Genomic DNA, 26898 nt, shown 5'->3' with positions numbered 1-26898 from the left:
TCAAGCCGGGGCGAACGGAAACGAAGACCGGGCGAACGGCGCCAGCAGAACAAACATGACAGGGAAGACAGGGCGACCAGCGCAACACAGGACGACGAGGTCAAAACGGGATAGACAGTCGGACAGCGCGAGCAAGGCAAACCGGACCGAACCGCGGGACCAGCGCCTACCAGGAAAACAAGACAAAACAGATTCAAAGCAGGACGACCTCCCCTCCCAACTAGACTCTCTCTGTCTTTCTCCGTCTTGTTTTACGGCGGTTGGCACACATCTTAATGGTGCATTACCGCCTCTTTCTGTTCCAGAGTATGCGATGGACTCACATTCTAAATCCCTTCCCCCAATCACACACATGCACATACCCTAACCTACTCTTTATCCTCCCCATCCTAGTACCCCATTTCAGTTTATCCATCATATCCTATAAAAAAAACCCTGTACCCCTTAAGAAAGCTAAAAAATACCCTGACCTGTGTTCTCTCACCCATGCACAGCAACCCTTTTAATGTGAATTCCTGCACCCCCAATTCCCTTAGATTAATTCTCATCGTCTCTATCTGTATCCCATTACTTCCTGCAACTCAGAACTACATGTTCTACTGACTCCTCTTCCTGACATTCCGCACATAATCCTGTGTGGTGTTTCCCTATCAGTTTCAATGTTTGGTTTAGTGCACAGTGCCCCAGCCTTAACCTAGTCCACATAATTTCCTCTCTTCTGTATCTACTTCCTACCCTAGTACCTGCAACACTTTTTTGTATTTGATATTAATGCCTCCCTTTCCCCTCCCTGTCCCATCTTTCTTGCCACATTTGGTCAATTTTTTCCCAGATTACAAACTTAACCTCTGCTTTACTGATACTAATGTGCATTTCTACATTTTCTTTCTTTATTGCCCTCTTTGCCAACTCATCCATCCTTTCATTGCCCTTCACCCCTACATGAGCTGGAACCCATAGAAATTTAACCTGACCTCCCTGATTTGCAACTCTTGTGACTGACTGAAGGACTTCATGAAGTACATCTTGCCGGCTGTTTGAGTGAGAAGACCTTAAACTTGCTAGTACTGAAGATGAATCTGAGCATATCAATGCTTTGACTAGTTTAGTTTTCTCCACCCAACGCAACGCAACCAAAACTGCCATCAGCTCAACTGTATACACCGCTAACTTATCAGAAGTTCTTCTGCTGATTGCAATTGTTTTTGCTGGTTATAGCCACCCCAAACCCTGTCACTCCTGTCTCAGGTTCCTTAGCACCATCTGTATAGACCTGAGTATAATTACTATACTTTTCAATCACATGACAGTTAAATGCACTTACCAAATCAGTTTTATACTTACCTTTCCTTTTTACCTCCAACAAATGCCAGTCGACGTCAGGCCATACCTGCTTCCATGGAGCTACAACCGGATAAACTACTGAAGGACTTATCCTTATATCAAACACTCCACATGATCTAGCAATATCATTCCCTACCCGACTAAAGTTTTCTCTCTGAAACCTCCCATTTTCCCAAGACTCCTGCAACACTCCTTTAGCAGGGTGAGAATCATTGTGTCCCTGCAAATTAACCCAATAATTTGCCATCAATTGCATCCTTCTTAATTCCCAAGTCATTATTCCTATTTCCACCTGCAGAGCTGATACTGATGATGTTTTAAAAGCCCCACTGCACACTCTCAAAACCTGAGCGTGAATCACATCCAGTTTCCTTATAAGAGACCTAGCTGCTGATCCATATGCTACACTTCCATAATCCAACACAGATTTTACTAAAGCCACATACATTCTCTTTAATGTTGAACAACTTGCTCCCCATTCCCTACCAGTCAAACATCTCATCACGTTTATTACTTTTTCACATTTCTCCTCAACTTTCCTGATATGGTCTGCCCATGTTAATCGTGAATCAAATATAACTCCCAGAAATTTAAATGATCCAACCCTTTCTAATTCAATCCCATACATCCTTAACTTCTTCCCTACTTCAATTCTTTTCCTAGTGAAAAATACAGTTTGAGTTTTTTCCACTGAAAATCTACATCCCCAATCATAACTCCACTCTACCACTTCATCAATTGCTCCTTGTAGTTTCCTGATTATATGCTCCGTGTTCCTGCCTCTTTTCCACAAGGCCCCATCATCCGCAAACAGTGATCTACCTATATCCACCGGTACCTTTGTGAAGACATCATTGAATGTTGAAAAGTAACGGACTAATCACACTACCCTGAGGTGTGCCATTTCCCACTATGTACTGTTTTGATAATTCTGATCCAATCCGAACTTGAATTCTTCTACCAAACAAAAAGAATCTTTAATCCAATTACAAATTCTCCCCCAAACCCCATCTTGTGCAGTTTAATTAATAATCCTTCCTTCCACATCATATCATAGGCTTTTTCAATGCCAAAAAACACTGCAGCTACTGATTCTTTATTTGCCTGGGCCTTTCTTATTTCAGTTTCTAACCTTATCACTGAGTCCATGGAATTCCTTCCCTTCCTAAAACCACTGATAACTTGCCAGCATTCCTCTTTTCAAGATCATATGATAACCTTTCAGTTATCATCCTTTCCATTACCTTACATATATTTGATGTTAGTGCTATTGGCCTGTAGCTAGTGGGTTTTGACGGATCCTTGCCAGGTTTCCTTATTGGAATTACTACTGCTTCTTTCCATTCATTTGGTATCTTCCCTCCTCCCACACTCTGTTATAAAAAAGCAGTAACTTCAAGAGCACTCCTTCTCCTAGATTTTTTAGCATAACATAGCATATTAGATCTTTCCCTGGGGAGGTTGGTCTCGATCTCTTTATTGCTCTCACCATTTCCGCCAAAGTAAATGGATCATCAATTATATCAACTGTTTTTTCCTCCTGTTTAACACACCTGGGTATTGACTCATTGTTCTTTCCCTTCTCCTTCTCCCTTCTTCAGACAAATTTTCTGAACTATGTATCTTTACAAATGACTTGGCCATGATCTCAGCCTTATCCCTGCTGGAGACTGCTGTTTCCTCCTCAGAGATCATTACTGGATACTCCCAATCCCTTCTATCTCCCCCCATCCTCTTAATCATTCCCCATACCTCTCCCACAGGCGTTGTTCTTCCTATTTTGTTGCAAAAACTCCTCCAACTTGCCCTTATAGCTTGACGTATAGTTCTTCTCACCACTGCCTGTGCCTTCTTATATGGAATAAAATGTTGTATATTATGGGTTCTTTTAACTAGCCTGAATGCTCTACTTCTGTTTTTTACAGCCTGACAACATTCCTCTGTCCACCATGGCACTAGTTTTCTATTCATCCTATTTTTACTGCTGGATAAAAATCCTTCTGCTGCCATAATAATTGCTGAAGTCACCTGACTGTTTAATTCATCTAAATCTCCAGAAATGACAATCTTTGTCAATGCTTCTTCACTTAACTTCTGGAACTTACCTCAATCTGCTTTTCCAAATACCCACTTTGGGACTCCCCCACCTGGTCTTAATTTCAACTCTTTCACCCACTAAACATAAAACTGGGTAGTGATCACTGCCTACTATTGAATCAGTCCAAAATCCCCAGTTACTAATGCCAGCCAAGACATGAGACACTAACGTAATATCTAATACCGACTCAGTTCCTGTTGTTATGTTTATCCTTGTTCCTCTACCATCATTCATACATACCAAATCCCTTTCTTCCATCAAATCTTCAATTACCGTTCCATTTGAATCTGTAATCGGATCCCCCATATTGTGCTGTGAGCATTGAAATCTGCACACTACACTACTTTATGTCTATTTTGTCCTTGTATCCTTAGTCAGCTGTCCAAATCCAACCTTTTGCATGGATTGTAGTAGTTAATTATAACCACTCCCTCCCCTCTCTCCCATATTTCCACCACGATGTATTCCTGATCGTCTCCTTTTTCCAGTACTCTATACGGTATACCTTGCTTGATTAACATAGTACAACCTCCTCCTCCCCCTAGATTTCTATCTTTCCTTATCATTGTATACCCATGTACCACAAAGTCTAAAGTTGGTTTCAACCAAGTTTCCTGCATACACACTAAATCCGGTTTTACAACCATTTCCTTAATAAAGTCCTTAAATTCCTGGCCATTGGCCAGTAAACTCCTTGCATTCCATTGCAAAAGAATCACCATAATGAGTACTAACCAACCTATGACACTTCCTGTCTTGACTGATTAGTGAGGTTTTCCCTCACTTCTTCCCATGTCAGTCCTACTAACCCCAAATGGTTTACTGCTGCTTTGACCACCAGCTGAATTCTGTCACTTTTTGACCTTATCTCTGCCGTACTATTAATGACTCCTGCAATGAATCTAACTAGAGCTTTTTTTTCCCACATAAATCCTGTCATTTACTGTTCGCTGCAACTCTTGCATCCCTTTTGCTCTCTGGTCATTAGGAGCATTATTCTGCTCTCTTGACATTCTTACAGCTTCTGCATAAGTGATCTTTCTTTTCACTCTCATTTCTTCAATTTTATTCTCCCATCTCATAACCTCACCCACTATACGCCACATTATGAGCTCCTCCACAATTACAGCATTTTGGTTGCACTCCTATTCCGCACTTTCCATATTCATGATCATCCCCACATCTAGCACATCTCCTCTGCCTTTTACAGTTTTTAGCTATATGTCCAAACCTTTGACAATTATAGCACCTCAATGGCTTTGGCACATATACCCTTACTGGGTAACTCATGAAACCCAGGAACACTTTCCTTGGAACTCTTTCTTCTTCAAATTCAATCAATACTATTTCACTTTCCTTTTTCATCCCCTCCTTTGTTGTTTTCAGTCTTAGAACATTAATTACTTTCCCCCCTTTGATATTCCTCTTCAACTCCTCCATGTTTATACTCATTGGTACACCCGTGATCACTCCTTTACAACCACCATTTCGTGCTCCCACCCTCCCTGTATATTCCACCTGGCATTTTCCTATCTCTTTTAGCTTGAGTGCTTTCTCAAGTTGTTCCTCATTCGCACATCTTACCAATAGATTGCCATCATTAAGGACTTCTGCAAATACTATTTCCCCTATCTTATTTGCCAGAGTTATTGTTAGCACAAACGGGTTAATTTTCTTCATGTGTCCTTGCGCCTTCTCATTAAACCTAATTATGACAACACCTCCTCTCTGAACTTGTTCATCTTCCTCACTTTCAGAACTCTCTCCACTGTCATTTCTTATTCTTTTATTCCCTTGTCTCGGTTTTCATTCATCCATCCCCTCACTATCTCCTTATTCCCTTTATTTCTCCCTTCACAATAATCCGTTTCTCCTCAGCTGCCTACCTCTGATCCCAAATCCCTATCCCGCTCCTTCTCCACTCTCTTTCCCTCAGCCCCTCCTCTCGCCTTGACTGCCATTACCAGACCCAGGCAACCCCCTCCCAGCAATTCCCACGCCTTCCCCACTCTATTTCCCTCAACAAGTTCCAAACCACTTTCACACATGCACCAACTGAGCACTCCCTCCCAAGCCTTCACACAGCCATGACCGCTGTCATGGTTCTGGTTGGCTGTTCCCCTTTAATCATCGGAAGCCCCCAGAGCCCCTTATCTCCACCTACCAGCCAATGAGCATCAGGTGTGCCTCCTTGAGTCCAAACAAGCCACAATAATCCACAGGTGTGACTAATTAGCTCAAGGGTGAAAGGAGGGACGACTACAAGACCCGGAGTCCGGAGTCCGCGGAGCAGATCATGACCCGGAATGCGGGCTCCAGACCGGACATAACAGATATGCATTTTGGTGTTATTGTATTAATTGACCAGATTTGACGACTGTATTGAAGCATTAAATGTTGTGTACCACTATAACTTTTAAATTCTGCGCCAAAAGCGCTCCTCTGTTCATGTCGTTATTTTTTTTTTACTGTGTTCCCATGAATACTTGCCTGTTAGCTCGATTTGTTGCAATGAGAGCTCTATATGTCCCCCAGGTGCGGATGCCGAAAACTGTTACAGTGTTGATCAAAGCAAACACTGCAAGTTTCACTCCCATTTCAATTAACTGCCAACGCAAGCTCCTTCCAAATCCCGTTGGGTTCCTAGCTGTTGAGAATAAAAGGAAATCACATTCACCAACAAATCACAACAAATCTAAGTCCTATCAATTTCATCACGGTTTTGTGCATGGAAATGTTGCTTGTTTCGGGTTCAATAGACAGGTACGACCATCGCTAACTATTATGGCGGCCGAGCGGTGCATCTAAAGGAGATGCTGTATCAGAGTTCCAGCACCGTGTGTTCAATCCTGGCTTTGGTTACGTCAGTGCGGAGTTCGCACGTTCTGTTTGTTACTGCCTGGGTTTGCTCCGGGTGCTTAATTTTCCACCCTGACCTTGACAAATGACATCTATGAATCACTCCTCCTCTGTAGTGGAGTTGATGGAAATGTAAAGAAAGTAGGTTGCAAAGAGAAATTGGTATAGAAATGGGTTGCTCTTTTAAAAGGCTTAGACTTACATCAAATTTCTTCGTTCTCTATGTAAAAGTATGATTTGCCTTGTTTTCCTTTACAATCTGCTAATCCCTTGCAAAGCGGAATAAGTTATTTTCCCAAATTGATACGATTGTATTGTAACTGTATTCTTTAATATCGAGTCCTACTGATATTTGACTGAATAAGTGGACGATTAAGCATGATGATTGAATGTTACTTTTAGTTAATTTACCATTCAAATGTTCAACACCGTGGAGGCAAATTGTACACAGTGAAATAAAGACAACAGTCATGAAGGCCTTCGCTGATTTGGTTCTATCGTTACGTGGTCGCGTGCCATCAAATATCGTGAGGGAACCACATTCCACCATTGATTTGCCCATCTCTTATCAAGCTACCTTCCATTTTTCGATTTGTGCCTCTTTCTGGTCTGTGAGGATTAACTGTTAATAATTTTCCTGATTTACAGATATCTCAGCGAAAGGTCAATCGACAACTGCATCCCCGAATTCTGCTAGATCGTTTGGTGGAATTTGTAGGCGACGTGTCTTTCACAGATAGGAGTTATGGCTGGTGGAGAGTGCCATGAATTATTGTAGGATGTATCTATACCAAATATAGAAACGTTTAGAGTCCTAAAACACGGTTTCAATCAAACCATCCACTATCTCTATCTCCACACATATGCTGCCTATTGCTGTAACTTCCTCCAGTCTCTAGGTGAAATAGTTTTTCCTCAACTCAGTTCTAAATGGCCTACCACTTACTCTTAAAGTATATTGTTTTTGTTAAAGGATACTTTTCGCACATTACCACCTTAACGAATTTGAACTATTAAGATATTAGATATACACTTGCAAATTAAGTGAATGTAACACTTTATTGTAACGTTTTCTTTGCAATTTTGTTCCATTTGGGCAGCAGCTATTCACTCCGGATCATAAAAAGGGTTTGTCTTTCCGCAGAAGAATGGGTTTGAGAGGGATAATCAATGCAATGGTGAAGCATTGATTCTCTTTTTATGCCTTATTGACTTTCAGGTTCAATTCTGTTTTCTGCACAGCAGGCCTGAAAACAACAATAAAGCAAAGTTAACCTGACATGAGCATCTCAAATTTTTCGTCATGTAGCAATTTAATTCCTGGCACATTAAACTGTCCGAAAGTAAAATGTTCAACTACCTGGGTGAAATTCAATCCACTGAATCTACTTTAGTCGCCTTGAAAATCTAGCCCACAAATAACAACTATCATGATGGTTTTATGATTCCCTGGTGCCTTTCCTCTTTAGTCAGCATCTTCGCCACCAATTCATTGTCTCATGTTTGTGATTTTGATCGGTTGCTTTCAAATGCTTTCCGAATAGTGGTTGAGAAGGCATTGTCTTTACTAGTCGAGGCACTGAGGTCCAAACTCAGTAAGTTGTGCTGTAACTTCGTAAAACTCTAGTTCGTCCGCATCTGGAGTATTCCAAGCAGGTCTGTTTGCCCGATTATAGTAAGGACGTTGAGGCTTTGGAAATGCTGTAGGAGAGGTGTCCTGGAATTCCGGTATGAAGTCATAGAAAACTGCAGCACAGAAGCAGGCCATTTGGTCTGTGTCGAAATATTTAATATTTCCATCAACCTGCGCCAGTCTATTTCCCTCCATAATCCTGCATCCGAACTTCACCTAAACGTTGAAATCGAGCTTACATGCACCACGTGCTGGTAACTCGTTCTACACTTTCCTGGTCCTCATGTTCCCCCTCATATTCCCCTTAAATATTTCAACTTCCACCATGCTTGCCTTTACGCTATTTACCCTGTTTACACTATTTGCGACGCCACTTCAAACTAAATATGGATGTTGCTTGGCTTAGAGGACATCTGGAATAACGAGAGGCTGTAAAATCTGAACTGTTTTCTGGAGCGGTGAAGGCTTAAGCGAGATCTGATACAGCTTTATAAAAGGCTTGATTATCGTAGTGGATGCTGGCAACGACTGAACCCAGGCACAGCGGAACGACAGTCTCCGAGGTCGAGTCAGAAACATCAGTTGTTATGAGTGCCGAACCGACCTGATGGAATTGTGGTGCAGAGTTAACCATCCACCCCCCCCCCCGAGAACTATGAACTATTGCTGTTGCTATACTGCTAATGAGGGATGTGAGAGATGAAGAACAAAGGCAGTCCATCTGCTACAGATAAGAGAGAGAGGGGATTGTTGATTTATTATATTTTGACTCTTTTTGGATTATTTACCTTCCACTACAAGGACATTATTTTTGCTAGTTAATATTCCTCAGGAGACCGCAGGAGTGGCCTGCTATGATGGACACAGTCATTTAAAGTTGATGGATAGCTGAAACCCCGTCTATAGGGATAAAAGACAGGTCTGGAAAGACAACCCTCAGACACACCAGTGGACACTGACTGAGTTTTGAGAAGGTTACACGAGAAGGTGGGGGCATCGAGGACCGAATCAGGAGATCGGTCAGTAAAGCTCACAAGTGTGACGGCAGGGTCGGTGGGGACTTGTGTGTGTATCTACTCATGCCAGAGTGACGAGTCCACCACAGAAGAACGGTCTAGCTGAAGAACGGAGGGGTCATATCCGAATGACCACAACGGAACAACGGAATCAGAAGGCACCAGGAAGGGTTGCTGGTTCAATCTCTTGCTCTCTCTTTCTCTCTCTCTCCAACGATTACAAAACCACAACCATAACTACCTCAGCACGCATGAATTGAACTTATGACAATTTTTTCACCCCTAGACATCGATAGAGCTTGTTTATTATTGCTTATTATTATTCCCACACTTTTAGGTTTATTACTGCTAACTTGTTTTATATGTATATTTGCCTTATTGGTACTGTTTTGCTTATTTTACTAATAAGCTCCTTTGAATATAGTACCACCATACTCCAACAGATTCTTCTCTCTCTGCTGGTCTCACACCCAGTTACGGAGTATGTAACACAGTTTATTTAGAAAAAATGCAACAGAACATCAGTGGCTCGACCGTGCGACACTGCGAGGCAGAACATTCTCAAAACTAGGACCACGTAAGAAGGCTAGTCGGGAGTCTGTTATAAATAATCACTGTACGCACAAAACTGAACCACTCAAATTAAACTTGACAAGATTTCATGGGGATCACAAGGATTCAACGAGTCTTGTTATGATGACAATTAACAAGTACTCTATAGAGCCCTCAGAGCCCTACACTCTATAACTCGTCACAAAGGCCTGCAGGGCTCATGACATAAGTAGAACAGACAGATAGTATCATTTTCCCAAGGTTGAAATGCCGAATACCAGAGGAGAGGTGAGAGGAGTAATGTCACATGAGAGGTGAGGAGCAGATATATTTTACACAGGGAGCAGTGAGTGCCTGGAAGCACTACCTGTGGTGGTGGAGGAGGCAGATACACTAGAGACTTTTAAGAGACGTTTAGATGAGCACATGAATGTGAGGAAAATAGAAGGATGAAGTTATTGTGTCGGCAGAAGAGAGTAGTTTTGTGAGACATTTGATTACTAATTTTATATTCTCGGCACAACCTTCTGGGCTGATGGACCTGTTCCTGTGTTGTACTATGCTCTATGTTTTATGTTCTAACATTCTGGAAAGGGGGCTATAACATTCAGAAACCAGAATCAATTTAACATGGAGCTGTACAGGCATTTCTGTTTTGATAGCCCGTACCATTGGCCACCTATGTTGACAGTAGCACTTAGATATGTAATAATGGCTACAATGAGGTTGTGGTCTCCCTAGCAAGCAGTGACTTGGTCATATTCTTCAATCTAGGAGATTGAGGGGTGATTTCATAGAGGGATGCAAACTAAGAAGAGTACAGAGAGAGTAAATGCAAATTGGGTTTTCCCACTGAGGTTGGGTGGGTCTACAACTCCAGGCCATTGGTTAAGGGTAACATATGATTCGTTTAATGGGAACATGATGGGAAACTTCTTCACTCAGAGACGTAAGAGTGGGGAACGAGCTGCAGGGCAAGTGGAGCATGCGAGCTCAATTTCAACATTCAGCAGACGTTTCGACAGATACGTGGGAGGGAGAGCTCCTGTCCTGGTGCAGATCGATGGGAGTAGGCTGTTTAAATCGTTTGGCACGAACCAGAACTAACACAAAGAAAATGCTGCATGAACTCTGAAGGCCAGGCAGCATCTAAGGAAAAGAATACAGTCGACGTTTCGGGCCGAGACCCTTCATCAGGACTGGGTCTCCGTTGCCGTACTATTATGTGTGTACTGTATTGATGTAAAGCCTGGCAGAAAACCAACTGACCCGGAGCTGATTGACATTCCGTCCAATATTACTGATCATTAGTTCTCACAGAGAGTAAAATTGGATCGCGTGCTAGGTGGTTTCGTCAGTTACCTGTAGCAGCCAGACAAGAAATCGCTCGTAAGAAATCTTCCCGTTAAGGAAATAAGAATCTCTATCTCGGCTTCTTGTCGTTGGCAAAATTATAAGCTCCACCCATTCGTCAGCTCGCCCGCTTTCATGTTTTAAGCAACAAAAATTACTTTCAATATTAAAGATGTGGAAAGGGGTTCAACGAGCTAGTGCATACCCCTGTGGCAATCTCCCTCACCGGGCATATCACTTCCGATATTTTGATGGGCGGTGGGGGGCAGGTGTTGGCCTAACGGAGGAAAGTCACAGAGGTGAGATCTGAGTCCGGTTCTGTGATTCAGAAGGGAAGACGGGAGAAAAGGATTCGTTACTGCAGGAACGGACAGGAGGTTCTATTAACGAGAAAGGGATTGCCGGATGGCATGCTGCCTCCTGGGTGCCAGGGACATAGAACCATAGAACACTACGGCACAGTACAGGTCCTTCAGCCCTCCATGCTGTGCCACCTATATAATCCTTTCAAAAAGTACTAAACCCACACTACTCCATAACCCTCCATTTTTCTTTCATCCATGTGCCTGTGCAATAGGTTCTTAAATACCCCTAATGTTTTAGCCTCGAAGTCCCTGGCAAGTCATTACAGGCACTCACAACCCTCTGTGTAAAAACCTTATCCCTGATGTCTCCCCTAAACTTCCCTCCCTTAATTTTGTACCTATGCCCTCTGGTGTTTGCTACTGGTGTCCTGGGAAGCAGGTACTGACTAGCCACCCTATCTATGCCTCTCGTAATCTTGTAGACCTATCAAGTCCCCTCTCATTGTTCTACGCTCTAAAGAGAAAAGTCCCAGCTCTGCTAACCTTGCTTCATATGACTTGTTCTCCAATCCAGGCAACATCCTGATAAAACTCCTCTGCACCCTCCCCATAGCTTCCACATCCTTCTTATAATGAGGTGACCGGAATTGAACACAATACTCTAAATGCGGTCTCACCAGAGATTTGTAGAGTTGCAACATGACCTCTCTACTATTCAACTCAATCCCCCCTGTTAATGAAGCCTATCATCCCATAGGTCTTCTTAACTACCCTATGAACCTCTGCAGTGACCTTGAGGGATGTATGGATTTGAACCCCGAGGTCCCTTTGTTTTATCCACACTCTTAAGTAACTGATCATTAATCCTGTACTCAGTCTTCTGGTTTGTCTTTCCAAAATGCATCATCTCCTACTTGTCCGGAATGAACTCCATCTGCCATTTTTCTGCCCAACTGTGCAGCCTGTCTATATCCTCTTGTAACCGTCGACCACCTACAGCTCCATCCACAACTCCTCCAATGTTCGTGTCATCTTGCTCACCCATCCTTCCACCTCTACATCCAGGTCATTTATAAAAATCACAAATAGCAGGGTCCCAGGACAGACCCCTGCGGCACTCCACTAGTCACCGACCTCCAGACAGAATAATTTCCTTCCACGACTACCCTCTGCTTTCTTCCTTTAAGCCAGTTTTTTAACCAAACAGCCAAGGATCCACATATCCCATGTCTCATGACTTTCTGGATGAGTCTCTCATGAGGGACCTTGTCAAATGCTTTGCTAAGATCCATGTAGACCACATCCACTGCCCTACCCTCATCAATTTCTTTTGTTACCTCGGATCGAGTCCTCGATCGTCTTATCTGGGATGGTGAACAGTCAGAGGTGTTGGTCCATGAAGGTATCAATGATATGGTAGGAGGAGTGACGAGGGAGGAGGGAGAGTTGGGTGCTAAGTAAAAGGGCAGGACTTTAGGACTGCGATCGTAGGATTACTACCCGTGCCACCTGCTAATGAGGCCAGAAATAGTAATAATATACATTTTAATAGCTGGGTAAAGATTTGGTGTAGGAGGGGGGGCATAAGATTTTTGGACCCAGGGAAGGTGGGACCTGTACAGAAGGGCTGGTTTACACCTGAACAGGTGGAAGACTATTATTCTATTGGGAAGGTTTATGAATGCTGATCGATGGGGGTTAAATCGGCTGTGATGTGAATCAGAGAGCCAGAGCAGTCAGTATAAAGGTTGGTGAGGCGGATATTGGTAATGCCTCAGACAAAGTTAAGAAACAAAAGGTTGAGTATGATGTCACTAGTGACCTGTTCTGCGTGTATTTGAATGCAAGAAGCATCATCGAAAAGGCGGACGAAGATGATGTAGCTGGTTTACAAACAGAGCCAATGTGCAGTCAGGAGAGACTTTTGATAGGGCAAAATTGCAGCCAACCAGATGAGTTCCAACGTAAAAGGCAGATAAAATCAAGAAGGGTGAATACAGAACTGAAGGTGTAATATTCAATTGCGCGTGGTATACAGAATAAGATTTTTAAACTTGTAGCACAGTTGAAGATTGGCATGTATGATACTGTGGGCATCACTGCATCATGGCTGAGAGAAGATTGTAGCTGGGAGCTTAATGTTCAGAATAGAAATTGTATAGAATGGACAGGCTGAAAGGTAGAGGAGCTACATTGGTCTGTTGTTAAAAATGAAATAAAATCATTAGAAAGAAGTGACATGAGGTCGGAAGATTTTGAATCCTTCAAGGAACTGCAATGGTAAGAGGTCCCTGATGGGAGTTGTATACAGACTCCCAAACAATAGTAAGGATGTGGTCTACAAATTACAACGGAAGATAGAAAATACATAATAAAAGCGCAGTTTTACATAGTGATAGGGAACTTCAATATGCAGGTAGATTGGTAAAATCAGGTTGTTGCTGATATCCAAGAGGAGGAATGTCTGGAATGCCTACGAGATGGCTTTTTAGAGCAGCTCATGGTTGAGCGCAGTAGGGGATCAGGTTTTCTGGATTGGGTGATGGGCAAAGAGCCAGAATTGATTAGGGAGCTTAATGTTAAAGAACTATTAGGAGAAAATGATCATAATATGATAGAATTAATCCTGAAATATGAGTCGGTGAAGCTAATGTCAGGTGTATCGGTATTACAGTGGAAGAGGGGGAACTACAAGGCATAAGAGAGGTATTAGAATTGATAAGAAACGAAAACAGGCAGGGATGACGGCAAAGCAGCGAGCCCTGGAAAGTCTGGAAGCAATTCAAAAGGCACAAGATATATACATCTCAAAAAGGAAAACGTATTCTGAAGGCAAGGTGACACAACCAGAGAAGTCAAAGCCAGCATATAATCCAACGGAGGTACAAAAATTATTGGGAAGTTAGAGGATTGGAAAGCTTTTAAAAACCAGCAGAAGGCAATGAATAGAGTCACTAAGAAGGTAAACATGCAATACGAAAGTAAGGTAGCCCATGAAATTGCAGAGGATATCAAAAGTTTCCTCCGATACATAAAGTGTTAAAGAAAGTTGAGGGTGAATTTCAGACCGCTGGAACACTATGCTGGAGAGGTGGTAATGGGGCACAAGGAAATCGTGGCCGAACTCAATAAGTATTTTGCATCAGTCTTCACTGTGGACATTCCAAGTGTCAGGGGTCATAATGTATATGAAGTTATTAATACTAGTGAAAAGGTTCCTGTGAAATTGAAAGGTCCGTAGGTAGAAAGGTTACCTGGACCAAATGGAGTACACACCAGGGTTCTGAAAGAGGTGGTTGATGAGATTCTGGAGGCATTAGTAATGATCATTCATAGATCATTAGATGGTTCCACAGGAATCGAAATTGCAAATGTCACTCTACTGTTCAAGAAGGGAGGGAGACAGGAGAAAGGAAATTATAAGCCAGTTAGTCTGACCTCAGTGATTAGGAAGATGCTTGTGTCAAATATAAGGATGAGCTCTCAGGGTACTTGGAGGCACGCAATAAGAAAATCCTGCCTGATAAATCGGTTTGAATTCTTTGAAGACATAATGAGCAGGATAGACAAAGAAGAATCAGTTAATGTTGTACAGTTGGATTCTCAGAAGGCCTTTTACAAGGTGCCACAAATGAGGATGCTTAAGAAGCTACGAGCACAAGGTAGTAAAGGGAAATATTCCAGCATGGATAGAGCAGTGGCTGATTGGCTGGAGGCAATGAGCTGGAATAAGGGGCCTTTTCTGGTTTAGCTGCTGGTGATCACTGGTGTTTCACAGGGGTCTGTGATGGGAACGACTCTTGTTATGTTGTCGGTCAATGATTTTAATGATGGGATTGCAAAGTTTGCGGAGCTATGAGACAAATGGAGGGGCAAGTAGGATGGAGTATGTAGGGAGGCCCCAAAAGAACAGAGAGATTAGGAGAATGAGCAAAGGAGCGGTAGATGGAATCCAAGGTCGGGAAGTACGTGGTCATGCACTTTGGTAGAAGAGATAAAAGGATTGACTATTTTCAAAATGGATAGAATATGCAAAAAAAGCGAGGGGCAAAGGGACTTGTTAGTTATTGTGCAGGATACCCTAGCGGTTAATTTGTGGTTAACAAGGCAAACACAATGTTAGTTTTCATTTGAAAAGGACAATATAAAATCAAGGCTGACGGTAATGCTGAAACTTTACAAACCATTGGTCCGGCCTCACTTGGCGTATTGTGATCAGATTTGGGCCCTTTATCTGAGAAAGTATGTGCTGATATCAGAGATGGTTTAAAGACGGGAGACGGAAATGATTCCAGGATTGGGTGGCTTGACACGTGAAGACTGTTTGTTGTATTTGAGCCTGCATTTACTAGAACTCAGAAGACTGAGAGTGAAACCTAATTGAAACCTATCGAATGATGAAAACCCTCAATGGTGTGAAGAAGATAAGTGCTATGGTGGGAGTGCACAAGACCAGAGGACACGCTCTCAGAACAGAGGATCGTCCTTTCAAAACGCTGATGAGGAGGAATTTCTTTAGCCACGGAGTAGAGCATCTGTGAAATTATGTGTAGGCCAAGCCTTTATGTATATTTAAGGCAGACGTTCATAGTTCTCGATTAATCGGGGCATAGAGGAATAAGGGAAAAGGCAGGAGATTGGGGCACAGAGGGATAATGGATCAGCCAGATGGCCTAATTCTGTTCTTACATCCTGTGGTCTTAAAGTCATATATTCCAAAGCTCTGAGGCTTAAATACGAATTCATGTTTTTCCCTTTGCGGATATTGATGAGGGTGGTAAAACACTGAACGTGCAAGTAAAATAATGTAGGCTCACTTAGGACTGACTACTGCCGTTTCCGAGATGATGCTGAACAACCCCAGCATTTTTACCCGGATGCTTATTTGATTTCTTTCTGCTGGTGCAGTTTTCCTGCGAACAGATTGGATTAACACTCTCCGATAAAAATTAACTTGATTAAGTCGATAGCAATGTTAATTTACCTTTCATTATTTTGTCATCATTTAATTCACTTTCAGTATGTCAATGATATTCCGAATTTATTTCTCTAAATTTGCACTGAGGTACACTATATTGCAGAAGGGAGAAATGCGAATCAAACGTCGAATATAAATGTAATATAAGCCGAACTTACGTGTGACTGTAACTTGTGCCCCTTTTCCAAAATGATCTTCCTGCCCAAAAAGGACTACTCTGCAGTAATACTTTCCTGTATCGTTCATTCTGACGTTGACAATTTGTATAGATTGGCTTAGAATGCGCGCTGCACTGCTGGTCCTCACCCGACCATGAAACCCGCTGGACTTGTTGGAAACAATACGGTATTCCTCGTCTTTGTACCAGGTAATGGCTCCGACCAGCTTCTTTGCATCGTTTATTTTATTGATGTAACTACAACTCAGCTGCGCCGTGCCTCCTTCGGTAACCGTGAGTTGTTCTGGCGATTGTTTGATTATTCCGTTAGTTCCTGCAGTTCCTGTAACCAGAAAGAAACTCATTGTCTCGCATTTCCCTTTCGGTCCAACATGCCAGTGCCGCCAGTTGCACATAGCTACACTGATCTCATTTAACCACATTTGGTCCTAAGGCTTCTATGCTGTGGGGATTAAAGTATTGGATGCTTCTTAAAGTACCTGTCTCCACCACCTCTTCAGGCAGTACTCTCTAGTTTCTAACCGTCTTCTGCTGAAAAAAAATCCCTTTAGATACTGCCTAAATCTTAACATAAAAGTATATCGTTTCCCTTACTGATTAGTTGTATCTCCATCTCGTATTGGAGCGGCCGATCATCGGACAGGAAATCTCCATAAACGACTGTGGGAACTGCTGAGAGGATCATCAGGATCTCCCTATCATCCAAAGAGGAAATGTATCAAGAGCGCTGCGTATGCAGAGTCCTTAGAGATAGGAGCCTGCGTAGACAGCTCTCCTTATTATTAAGTATTCCATCCATTCATCCAGCATCCTCTTTGACTTTCTACCATTAGGTAGGAGACTCCGATGCATAAAAAAAAGACAGGTCAGGATCAGAAACATTTTCTTCCCTCAGGCCATTAGGCTTCAGAACTCTCGGCCGCATCGCATTCAAAATGTCACTGGTTAATCTACTCTATGCCTTACAATAATTAATTTTTGCACTTTAGTTTGTTTATTTATGTGTGATCCACCTGTAGATGCCGTCTGTGCTTCCATAAGATATTGTGTGTATGTGTGTTAAGTATACTGCAGTGCTTTCAACCCTGGTTCGGAGAAAAGTTGTCTCGTTTGACGGTATACGTGTACACAGGTAAACGACTTGACTTCACTCAGACACACCATCCATGTAATAAAGATTGTCGCCATGTACCATTCTTTCCCTCCTAATTGAATCAGCTTTGTCTGCATTTTATCAACTCAATCACATTCTTCCTATAATTGGGGACTAAAACCGCTAACAATGTTTTAAATAGCTGCAACCTGACAACACAACTGTTACAATGAAAGGCACAATAATGAGGGCAGGCATCCCAAATTCCACCCTATAATCGGACGCTGCCATTTTCAGGATTCTAACCACTTATGTCCTAAGGACCCTCAGCTCTGCAACACGCCGTATGTTCCTACCAAATATGGGCACATCCTACCTTTGTTTGCTTCCCGCAGTGCAATTTGCCATTGCCAATGGTCAATAGACAATAGGTGCAGAAGTAGACCATTCGGCCCCTTGAGTCTGCACCGCCATTCTGAGATCATGGCTGATCATTCACTATCAATACCCAGTCCGTGCCTTGTCCCCATATCCCTTGATTCCCCTATCCATCAGATATCTATCTAGCTCCTTCTTGAAAGCATCCAGAGAATTGGCCTCCACCGTCTTCCGAGGCAGTGCATTCCACACCGCTACAACTCTCTGGGAGAAGAAGTTTTTCCTCAACTCTGTTTTAAATAACTGACCTCTTATTCTCAATCCATGCCCTCTGGTACTGGACTCTCCCAACATCTGGAACATATTTCCTGCCTCAATCCTATCAAATCCTTTAAATTATCTTAGACGTTACAATCAGATCCCCTCTCAATCTCCTCAATTCCAGCGTGTACAAGCCCAATCTCTCCAATCTCTCTGCGTAAGACAGCCCTGCCATCCCAGGAATCAACCTAGTGAATCTATGCTGCACTTCCTCAATTGCCAGAATGTCCTTCCTTAAACCTGGAGACCAAAACTGTACACAATATTCCAGGTGTGGTCTCACCAGGGCCCTGTACAAATGCAAAAGGACATCCTTGCTCTTGTACTCAATTCCCCTTGTAATAAAGGCCAACATTCCATTTGCCCTCTTCACTGCCTGTTGCACTTGCTCATTCACCTTCATTGACTGATGAACTAGGACTCCCAGGTCTCTTTGCATTTCTCCCTTACCTAATTCTACACTGTTCAGACAATACTCTGCCCTCTTGTTCCTGCTTCCAAAGTGGATAACTTCACATTTATTCACATTGAATGACATCTGCCAAGTATCTGCCCACTCACCCAGCCTATCCAAGTCTCCCTGTATTCTCCTAACGTCCTCTTCGCATGTCACACTGCCACCCAGTTTAGCATCGTCAGCAAACTTGCTGATATAGTTTTCAATGCCCTCATCTAAATCGTTGACATAAATCGTTGACATAGTCGTGGGAGGCTATCAAATGGTTATCTGCTACGAGTCGAAGGACTGGACAGTGTTGAATGAATCATCTGTGATCTGAATGACTATAGCTTGTTTGTAGAAGAGATGTCCCCTCAATGTCCCTCAGTGTCTTCCCTAACCAGATGCCCTGGATGAAACATAAAATCCACAATCTGCCGAAAGCCAGATCAGTGGCATTCAGGTCCGGCGGCCAAGCGAGACACAAGAGATCTAGGTACGATCTTGGAAAGCCATCGTACGTACGAAGTGGACATTCCAAACTACACTTGACTCGTTGCAGTTTCCTCGACAGCTGTGGCTTGAATTCGAACTTCTCCTACCAGGTGTCATAGGTGACTACAGGTCTTCGCTGCCAGATGAGCGCAATGCCTTTCACCGTCAAAGCATGGATGAACCTTCTTGAGTTTTCAGCTCTCCCGATGGGACCCTGCAATTTTAGTCTCTGGGACCGTCCGCAAAGCATTCTACAGGACGGTGAACTCACGGAAAGCATCGGACGCCTGTGGGATACATGTCTGGGTACTGAAAACCTGTGCTAATCCACTAGGTGGAATATTAACTCAGATAATCAAGCACTCACTTCTGCAGTCCAAGGTACCCGTCTGCTTCGAGCAGCATACAGTTATACTGATGACTAAGAAGAGCTTTGTAGCCTGCCTCCATAACTGTCGTCCAATAGCACCTACATGAGAGGCTTGTGAGGAAACATATCAACTCCGACCTCAGGAGTGACTAGGAACCGCTCCATTCTGCCTTCCTGCATAACAGATCCACAGCAGATGCCATTTCATTCTCTGTTCGCTCAACCCTGGAAAATATGGACGGCAAAATGCATGCAGCAAAAATGTACTTTATCGACTGCAGTTCGGCATTCAATACTAAGCTCCCTTCAAAACTAGAGAATAATCTTCATGAAATTGGCCTCAATACCTCATTAGTGCAATTGGGACTTCAATTTCCTCACTTGCAGAACCCAGCCATTTCGGATTGGAAACAGCATTTCCACCATTTCTATCGACACAGGTGTGCCACAAGTCTGTGTGATTAGCTCCTGCACTAATGACTTTAGATTGATGACTATAAAGCGAAGCACAGCACCAATGTCAGATTCAACTTTGCTAACAACAATGTCGCACTCAATGACAGCAAGAACAATGACCTTATTGTTGATTTCAGTAGAAGGAAACTAGATGTCCATGTGCTTGTCCTCATCGGAGGATCTGTGGCAGTGAGGATTAGCAACTTTAACTTTCCCGGTGTAATAACTTTAGGGGTTCTGTCCTAGGGCTAGTATGTAGGTGTCATTATAAAGAAAGCATGGCAGAGCCTCTGCTTCCTTAGGAGTTTGCTAAGATTCTGCAAAACATCTTAATCTTTGATAAACCTGTGTAGTAACATGGTGGAACGCACGTTGACTTGGTTAATCATAGGCTGGTATGGAACCACCAATGCCCTTGAATGGACAGTCCTACAAAAAGTAATCAATATGCCCAGTGAATCACGGGTAAAACATTCCCGACTATTGAGCACATGTATACGATTTTCTGTCGCAGGAAAGCAGCTTCCATCGTCATCGACACCCTCCAACACGCTGCCAGCGGGAAGAAGGTAAATGAGCCTCAATACACATATCACCAGTTTCACGACCAGTTCTTACCCCTCAACCATCAGGCTCTTCAACCACTCAACTACACTTGTGCCGTCATTGAAACGTTCCCATAACCTATGTACTCACTTTCAAGGCGTCCACCCCATATTCTCGGTAAATTATCCTTTACTGGCTGGGTGTGCGTGTGCTTGCATGTTCTTAAGCTGGTATATGAGTCTCTAAGTGTGCATTGCTTACCAAGGAACATTGCTGACCAAACGACCATATTCCACACCATGTTTCGGAGACAGCCTGCAAGTGAAGACAGAAAATAATACTTTGCTAATACAGATTAATTGATTCCGTTTTTGGGACAAGCCAGCTCAGATCATTTCTCTGGAAATGTTGTCAAACACCATTGCCTCCAGTGCAATCAAGGGCCACTTCGTCATCATTCGTAAAAAGACGTAATGGCGAATGTCATCTATACCAAAATAATAAATGTTCTATCGATTCATTATTTTCAATGGTTCACTTAGTAATGAATGCTGTTATTGTGTTGGTAAATAATGTTTTCAATCACTTGAACTTGGGCTAATGTCCTTTTGTCTCAGTCCGACAAGCCCCTTTCCAAAAAAGAGACATAATCCAGAAAAGCCTCATTTATCTGAGGCTTTCGCGGATTCCATGCCCTCGGCGCGCACTGAGGCAGATCATTTGTTTGACCATTCAGGCCCAGTGAAGTGATAGACTGCAGTCACAAGGTAGATGTGTGTGTGTGTGTGTGTGTGTGTGTGTGTGTGTGTGTGTGTGTGTGTGTGTGTGTGTGTGTGTGTGTGTGTGTGTGTGTGTGTGTTGTTCAATATTTCCAGAATTTGCAGTCTCCCTAGTGTCTAGGATACTGCTTATGGTCTATCGGTCTATAGTGTCTATCGCTGTACACAAACTGCTCAGCTTTTCATACAAATCCGTTTGCTTAGCACTATCATTGCACAATGAGTACTTACTTTTGGTTGTTGTGCTCTTCCGTGGCTAATTGCACTGGGGACATTCAACTGACAAAAACAAACTGACAAGATGTCATATACAATGAGATTCAGGTTAATATTTATTCATTACATGTATATCAAAACAAACGGCGATATTCGTCGTTCGTGTTAACAACACACACAGTGGCGTGCTGGAGACAGCCCGCAAGTACTGCCAGGCATTCCGGCACCAACTTTGCATTCCCACAATGTGTTGCCCGAGGGCGTGCATTAGGACAATCGTGTCTGAACTTACGCATCAGATATGGTAAAAATAGGAAAGTCCTGCTTTGTTTATCAGAAACGTTATCATCCATGCATTCATTATGAAGACTCAAATTCAACTCTCTAGCAGTTGATATCTATAAAAGCAGCCAACCAAACAAAAGGACATGAATTTCCTTGAATTTGCCAGTCCCTATATACCTCCAGCCCCCACCGAGAAGGTCTCGAAGCTTTTCTCTTCTTTTTGGATTCCAGTCTTAACCAATTCCCCTCTACCACCACTCTCCTCCGTCTAGTGGAATTAGTTCTTACTCTCAATAATTTCTCCTTTGGCTCCTGCCATTTCCTCCAAACCAAGGGTGTAGCCATGGGCACCCGTATGGGTCCCAGTTATGTCTGCCTTTTTGTTGGCTTTGTGGAACAGTCCATGTTCCAAGTCTATACGAGTATCCATCCCCCTCTTTTCCTTCGCTACATCGACGACTGAATTGGCGCTGCCTTCTCCACGCATGCTGAGCTCGTCGACTTCGTTAACTTTGCCTCCAACTTTCACCCTGCCCTCAAATTTACCTGGTCCATTTCCGACACCTCCCTCCCCTTTCTTGATCTTTCTGTCTCCATCGGCTTATCTGCTTTCAGCCTACAGACTCTCACAGCTACCTGGACTATTCCTCTTCCCACCCTGTCTCTTGAATAAATGCTATCCCCTTGTCACAATTCCTCCCTCTCCGCTGCATCTGCTCTCAGGATGAGACTTTTCATTCCAGGACGAAGGAGATGTCTTCATTTTTTAAACAAAGGGGCTTCCCTTCTTCCACCATCAACTCTGCTCTCAAACGCATCTCTCCCATTTCCCGCACATCTGCCCTCACCCCATCCGCCCGCCACCCCACTCGGGATAGGGTTCCCCTTGTCCACACCGTCCTCCAGGTCCAACGTATAATTCTCCGTAACTTCCGCCACCTCCAACGGGAACCCACTACCAAACACATCTTTCCGTCTCCACCTCTTTCTGCTTTCCGCAGGGATCGCTCCCTACGCGACTCCCTTGTCAACTCTTCCCCCCTCCCTCCGCCCATCCCTTCCCACCGATCTCCCTTCTGGCACTTACCCTTTTAAGCGGAACAGGTGTTACACCTGCCCTTACACTTCCTCCCTTAACACCATTCAGAGCCCAGACATTCCTTCCAGGTGAGGTGACACTTCACCTGTGAGTCGACTGGTGTGCTGTACTGCATCCGGTGCTCGCGGTGTGGCCTTGTATATATTGGTGAGACTCGACGCACACTGGAAGACGGTTTCTCTGAACACCTACGCTCGGTCCGCCAGAGAAAGCAGGATCTCCCAGTGGCCGCACATTTTAATTCCACGTCCCGTTCCCATTCTGATATGTCTATCCATGGCCTCCTCTACTGTCAAAATGAATCCAAACTCAGGTTGGAGGAACAACACCTTATATACCGGCTGGGTAGCCTCCAACCTGATGGCATGAACATTGACTTCTCTAACTTCCGTTAATGCCCCTCCTCCCCTTCTTACCCCATCCTTGACATATTTAGTTGTTTTCCTGTTCTCCATCTCCCTCTGGTGCTTCCCCACCCCCCACCCCCCTTTCTTTCTCCCGAGGCCTCCCGTCCCGTGATCCTTTCCCTTTTCCAGCTCGGTATCACTTTCACCAATCACTTTTCCAGCTCTTAGCTTCATCCCACCCCCTCCGGTCTTCTCCTATCATTTCGCATTTCCCCCTCCCCCCACTACTTTCAAATCTCTTACTATCTTTCCTTTCAGTTAGTCCTGTCGAAGGGTCTCAGCCCGAAACGTCGACAGCGCTTCTCCCTATAGATGCTGCCTGGCCTGCTGTGTTCCACCAGCATTTTGTATGTGTTGTTGTTTGAATTTCCAGCATCTGCAGATTTCCTTGTGTTTGAATTTGCTTTCACTGCTTTCTTCTAAATATATTTGCGATAGACACACTATTTGACTTATTAAGAAAATGTGGCGTTGGCCTATCCATGACTTACAGACAACCCCGAATACCATGGGCGACAGAACCATTGTGCTATTACAGTTCGGGGTTCAGAGTTCGGAGTTCAATTCCGAAGTCCCCTATAAGGCGTCTGTACGTCCTCCCCGTGGAATGTGTTACATTTCTCCGTGTGCTCCCGTTTCCTCCCACGGTCCATACAGTACCGATTGGAGGATTAATTTGTCTTTATAAATTGTCCCATGATTAAGCTAAGTTTAATCGGTGGTTGATGGGCTACGATGCTTGAAAGACTGAAAGGGTTTACTCTGCGCTATATGCCTAAATTTTAAAATTGCATTCTATGTCACTTCAGATGTCTATTAAAAATTACCAAAACTTCTTTCGAGCCATATTCTCGCCAACAGCGCAAAACTTTTTCCCTCTATAGTAACAAAGAACAATACAGCACAGTACAAAACCTTCGTCCCACGATTATGTGCCAACCTGTTAATGTACTGTCACCAACTCCAACACCATCACACTGAACACGAGGGCTACCCAGGGCTGCGTGCTGAGTCCACTGCTGTTCACTCTGCTGACCCATGACTGTGCTGCAACACACAGCTCGAACCATATCATCAAGTTAGCCGATGACAGGACCGTGGTACGTCTCATCAGCAAGAACGACGAGTCAGCTTACAGAGAGGAGGTGCAGCCGCTAATGGACTGGTGCAGAGCCAACAACCTGTCTCTTAATGTGAGCAAACAAAAGAGATGGTTGTTGACTTCAGGAGCGCACAGAGCGACCACTCCCTGTTGAACATATACGGCTCCTCGGTAGAAATCGTAAAGAGCATCAAATTTCTTGGAGTTCACCTGACGGAGAATTTCACCTGGTCCTTCAACACCAGCTCCATAACAAAGAAACCCCAACAGCATCTCTACTTTCTGCGAAGGCTGAGGAAAGTCCATTTCCACCCTCCATCTTCATCACATTCTACAAGAGTTGTATTGAGAGCATCCTGAGCAGCTGCATCACTGCCTGGTTCGGAAATTGCACCATCTCGGATCACAAGACCCTGCAGCGGATAGTGAGGTCAGCTGAGAAGATCATCGGGTCTCTCTTCCCGCCATCACGGACATTTACACTACACGCTGCATCCGCAAAGGAAACAGCATTATGAAGGACCCTGTGCACCCCTCATACAATCTCTTCTCCCTCCTGCCGGCTGGGAAAAGGCTCCGAAGCATTCCGGCTCTCACGACCAGACTATGTAACAGTTTCTTTCCACAAGCTATCAGACTCCTCAATACCCAGAGCCTGGACTGACACCTTGACCTATTACCCTGTTTATTATCTATTGTAATGCCTGCACTGTTTTGTGCACTTCATGCAGTCCTGTGTAGGTCTGTAGTCTAGTGTAGCTTTCTTTGTGTTTTTTTTTACGTAGTTCAGTCTAGTTTTTGTACTGTGTCATGTAATATCATGGTCCTGAAAAATGTTGTCTCAGTTTTACTGTGTACTGTACCAGCAGTTATGGTCGAAATGACAATAAAAGTGACTTGACTTGACTTGACTTGATTTGATGGTCCGGTCCGTGAAGTCCGCATTCTGATTCACGGTCCGCTTCAACGTTCCTTATTCCAGGTTTTCTGATTTTCCCATGTTCTGTTGGGTACACTATTTGAGGCACCTGACTCTCATTTTGGGCTGGCGACATAAGTAGCTCCTGGGTTCAGCTTCATTGGCTAGGAGGGGAAAGGGAGGCATTTATATCAAATACAAAAAAGTGTTGCAGGTACTAGGGTAGGAAGTAGATACAGAAGGGAGGAAATTGTGTGGACTAGGTTAAGGCTGGGGATCTGTGCACTAAACCAAACATTGAAATTGATAGGGAAACTCCAGACAGGATTGTGTGAGGAATGTCAGGAAGAGGATTCAGTAGAGCATGTAATTCTGAGTTGCAGGAAGTATGGGATACAGAGAGAGATGATGAGAATTAATCTAAGGGAAGTGGGGGTGCAAGAATTCACATTAAAAGGGTTGCTGGGCATGGCTGAGAGAGTACAGGTCAGGGTATTTTTAGCTTTCTTAAGGGGTACAAGGATTTTTTATAGGATATGATGGATAAACAGAAATGGGGTACTAGGATGGGGAGGATAAAGTGTAGGTTAGGGTATGTGTATGTGTGCGATTAGGTGAAGGGATTTAGAATGTGTGTCCATCGCATACTCCGGAGCAGAAGGTGGCGGTAATGCACCATTAAGCTGGGTAGCAACCGCCGTAAAACAAGACGGAGAGAGAGAGAGAGAGAGAGAGAGAGAGAGAGAGAGAGAGAGAGAGAGAGAGAGAGAGAGAGAGAGAGAGAGAGAGAGAGAGAGAGAGAGAGCGCTTCATTAGCTGGACTGTTCCCTACCCTACCCTTCCTTTCACCTTCCTCCTGAAGCCATTGCCTGAAACCTCGCCTGTATCGCTGTCAAGTTCTACCGCCAAGTTCTACACTGTCAAATGTAAGACCGGAGCCTTGCTGTGTCTAGATAATGAACCGTCTATCGTTGTTTGGAACTGTCTCTGTTTCCAAGCCTTCGCTACGTCTGCCGCTGCCTTGTGTTCAGAACAATCCCTCTGTGTTCTGTGCACGACTCACAGCGCCCACCCTATGACAGACCAGTCCAGCCAAGTATAAACCCAGCGACACAGACACTGTCGTGTTACTCTCGCCATCCTGGGTTGTCTCCTATTGAATGACCCCCCCCCCCCCCCCACCGCCGTCTCTCTGTGTTCTGTGTACGAGTCCCGGCTCTACATCCTGCTCCCCAGGAGGGGTCCTGACTGTGTACAACCCCGGCCCCAAGTCCTGTTCCTAAGGACGGGTCCCGGCTCTGTGCTCCATATCCCTGTGTTCCTGTTCTCCCAAGACCAAGTCAAGGCTTCGGGGTCTCGTCCTGTCCTTCTGCCTCGCCCAACCCAGGAATACCTCGTCCTGCCCAAGAAAGCCTCGAAGAATCCAAGCCTCGTCCAGTTCTGTAGCCACGGTCATATCTTTCATGATTCCGGGATCCAAGCCCGAGTTATAACCCAGGTTTTGGGTCCTTGTCCAGTCTCTGGCTCGGAGTCCAAGCCCAGGCTCCTCGTTCCCAGTTCCTTGTCCTGGTCCCTTTTTACTAGCCAAGGTTCTAGCCTAAGTCTGTGTTCCTGTCCCAGCTCCTAGTCTGTGTCCTGTCCCGTCCCTAACTGTAGTCCAGTCCATTTCCTAGTAAT

General features: G+C 44.0%; 1 protein-coding gene across 1 annotated transcript; it reads right to left on the bottom strand.

Annotated features, from left to right (window-relative positions):
• LOC132394821 (uncharacterized) lies at window positions 1–26686 on the bottom strand. The gene is made up of 5 exons (XM_059971226.1): window positions 26605–26686; window positions 20676–20729; window positions 16297–16638; window positions 5933–6089; window positions 1–166 (listed from the first exon to the last, which is right to left on the bottom strand). Exons 1-5 carry the CDS (start codon window positions 26684–26686, stop codon window positions 1–3), a joined length of 801 nt encoding a protein of 266 aa, XP_059827209.1.
• Window positions 26687–26898: the final 212 nt, after the last annotated feature.

The sequence above is a fragment of the Hypanus sabinus genome, chromosome 5 (genome assembly GCF_030144855.1).
Source record: "Hypanus sabinus isolate sHypSab1 chromosome 5, sHypSab1.hap1, whole genome shotgun sequence".
Classification (NCBI taxonomy): Eukaryota; Metazoa; Chordata; class Chondrichthyes; order Myliobatiformes; family Dasyatidae; genus Hypanus; species Hypanus sabinus.
The sequence above is the reverse complement of the archived record's forward strand: the minus strand, read 5'-3'. Positions and strand labels throughout refer to the sequence as shown.

Bases quoted from the DNA above. Each gene is read 5' to 3' on its own strand.
- LOC132394821 (XM_059971226.1), bottom strand. From the start codon at position 26,686: ATGAAAGATATGACCGTGGCTACAGAACTGGACGAGGCTTGGATTCTT. The intron at 16,639-20,675 runs GTAAGCAATGCA...TTCTGGTTACAG, and splicing joins TTGGTCAGCAATGTTCCTTG to GAACTGCAGGAACTAACGGA. The intron at 6,090-16,296 runs GTAAGTTCGGCT...TATTCTCAACAG, and splicing joins GGCACAAGTTACAGTCACAC to CTAGGAACCCAACGGGATTT.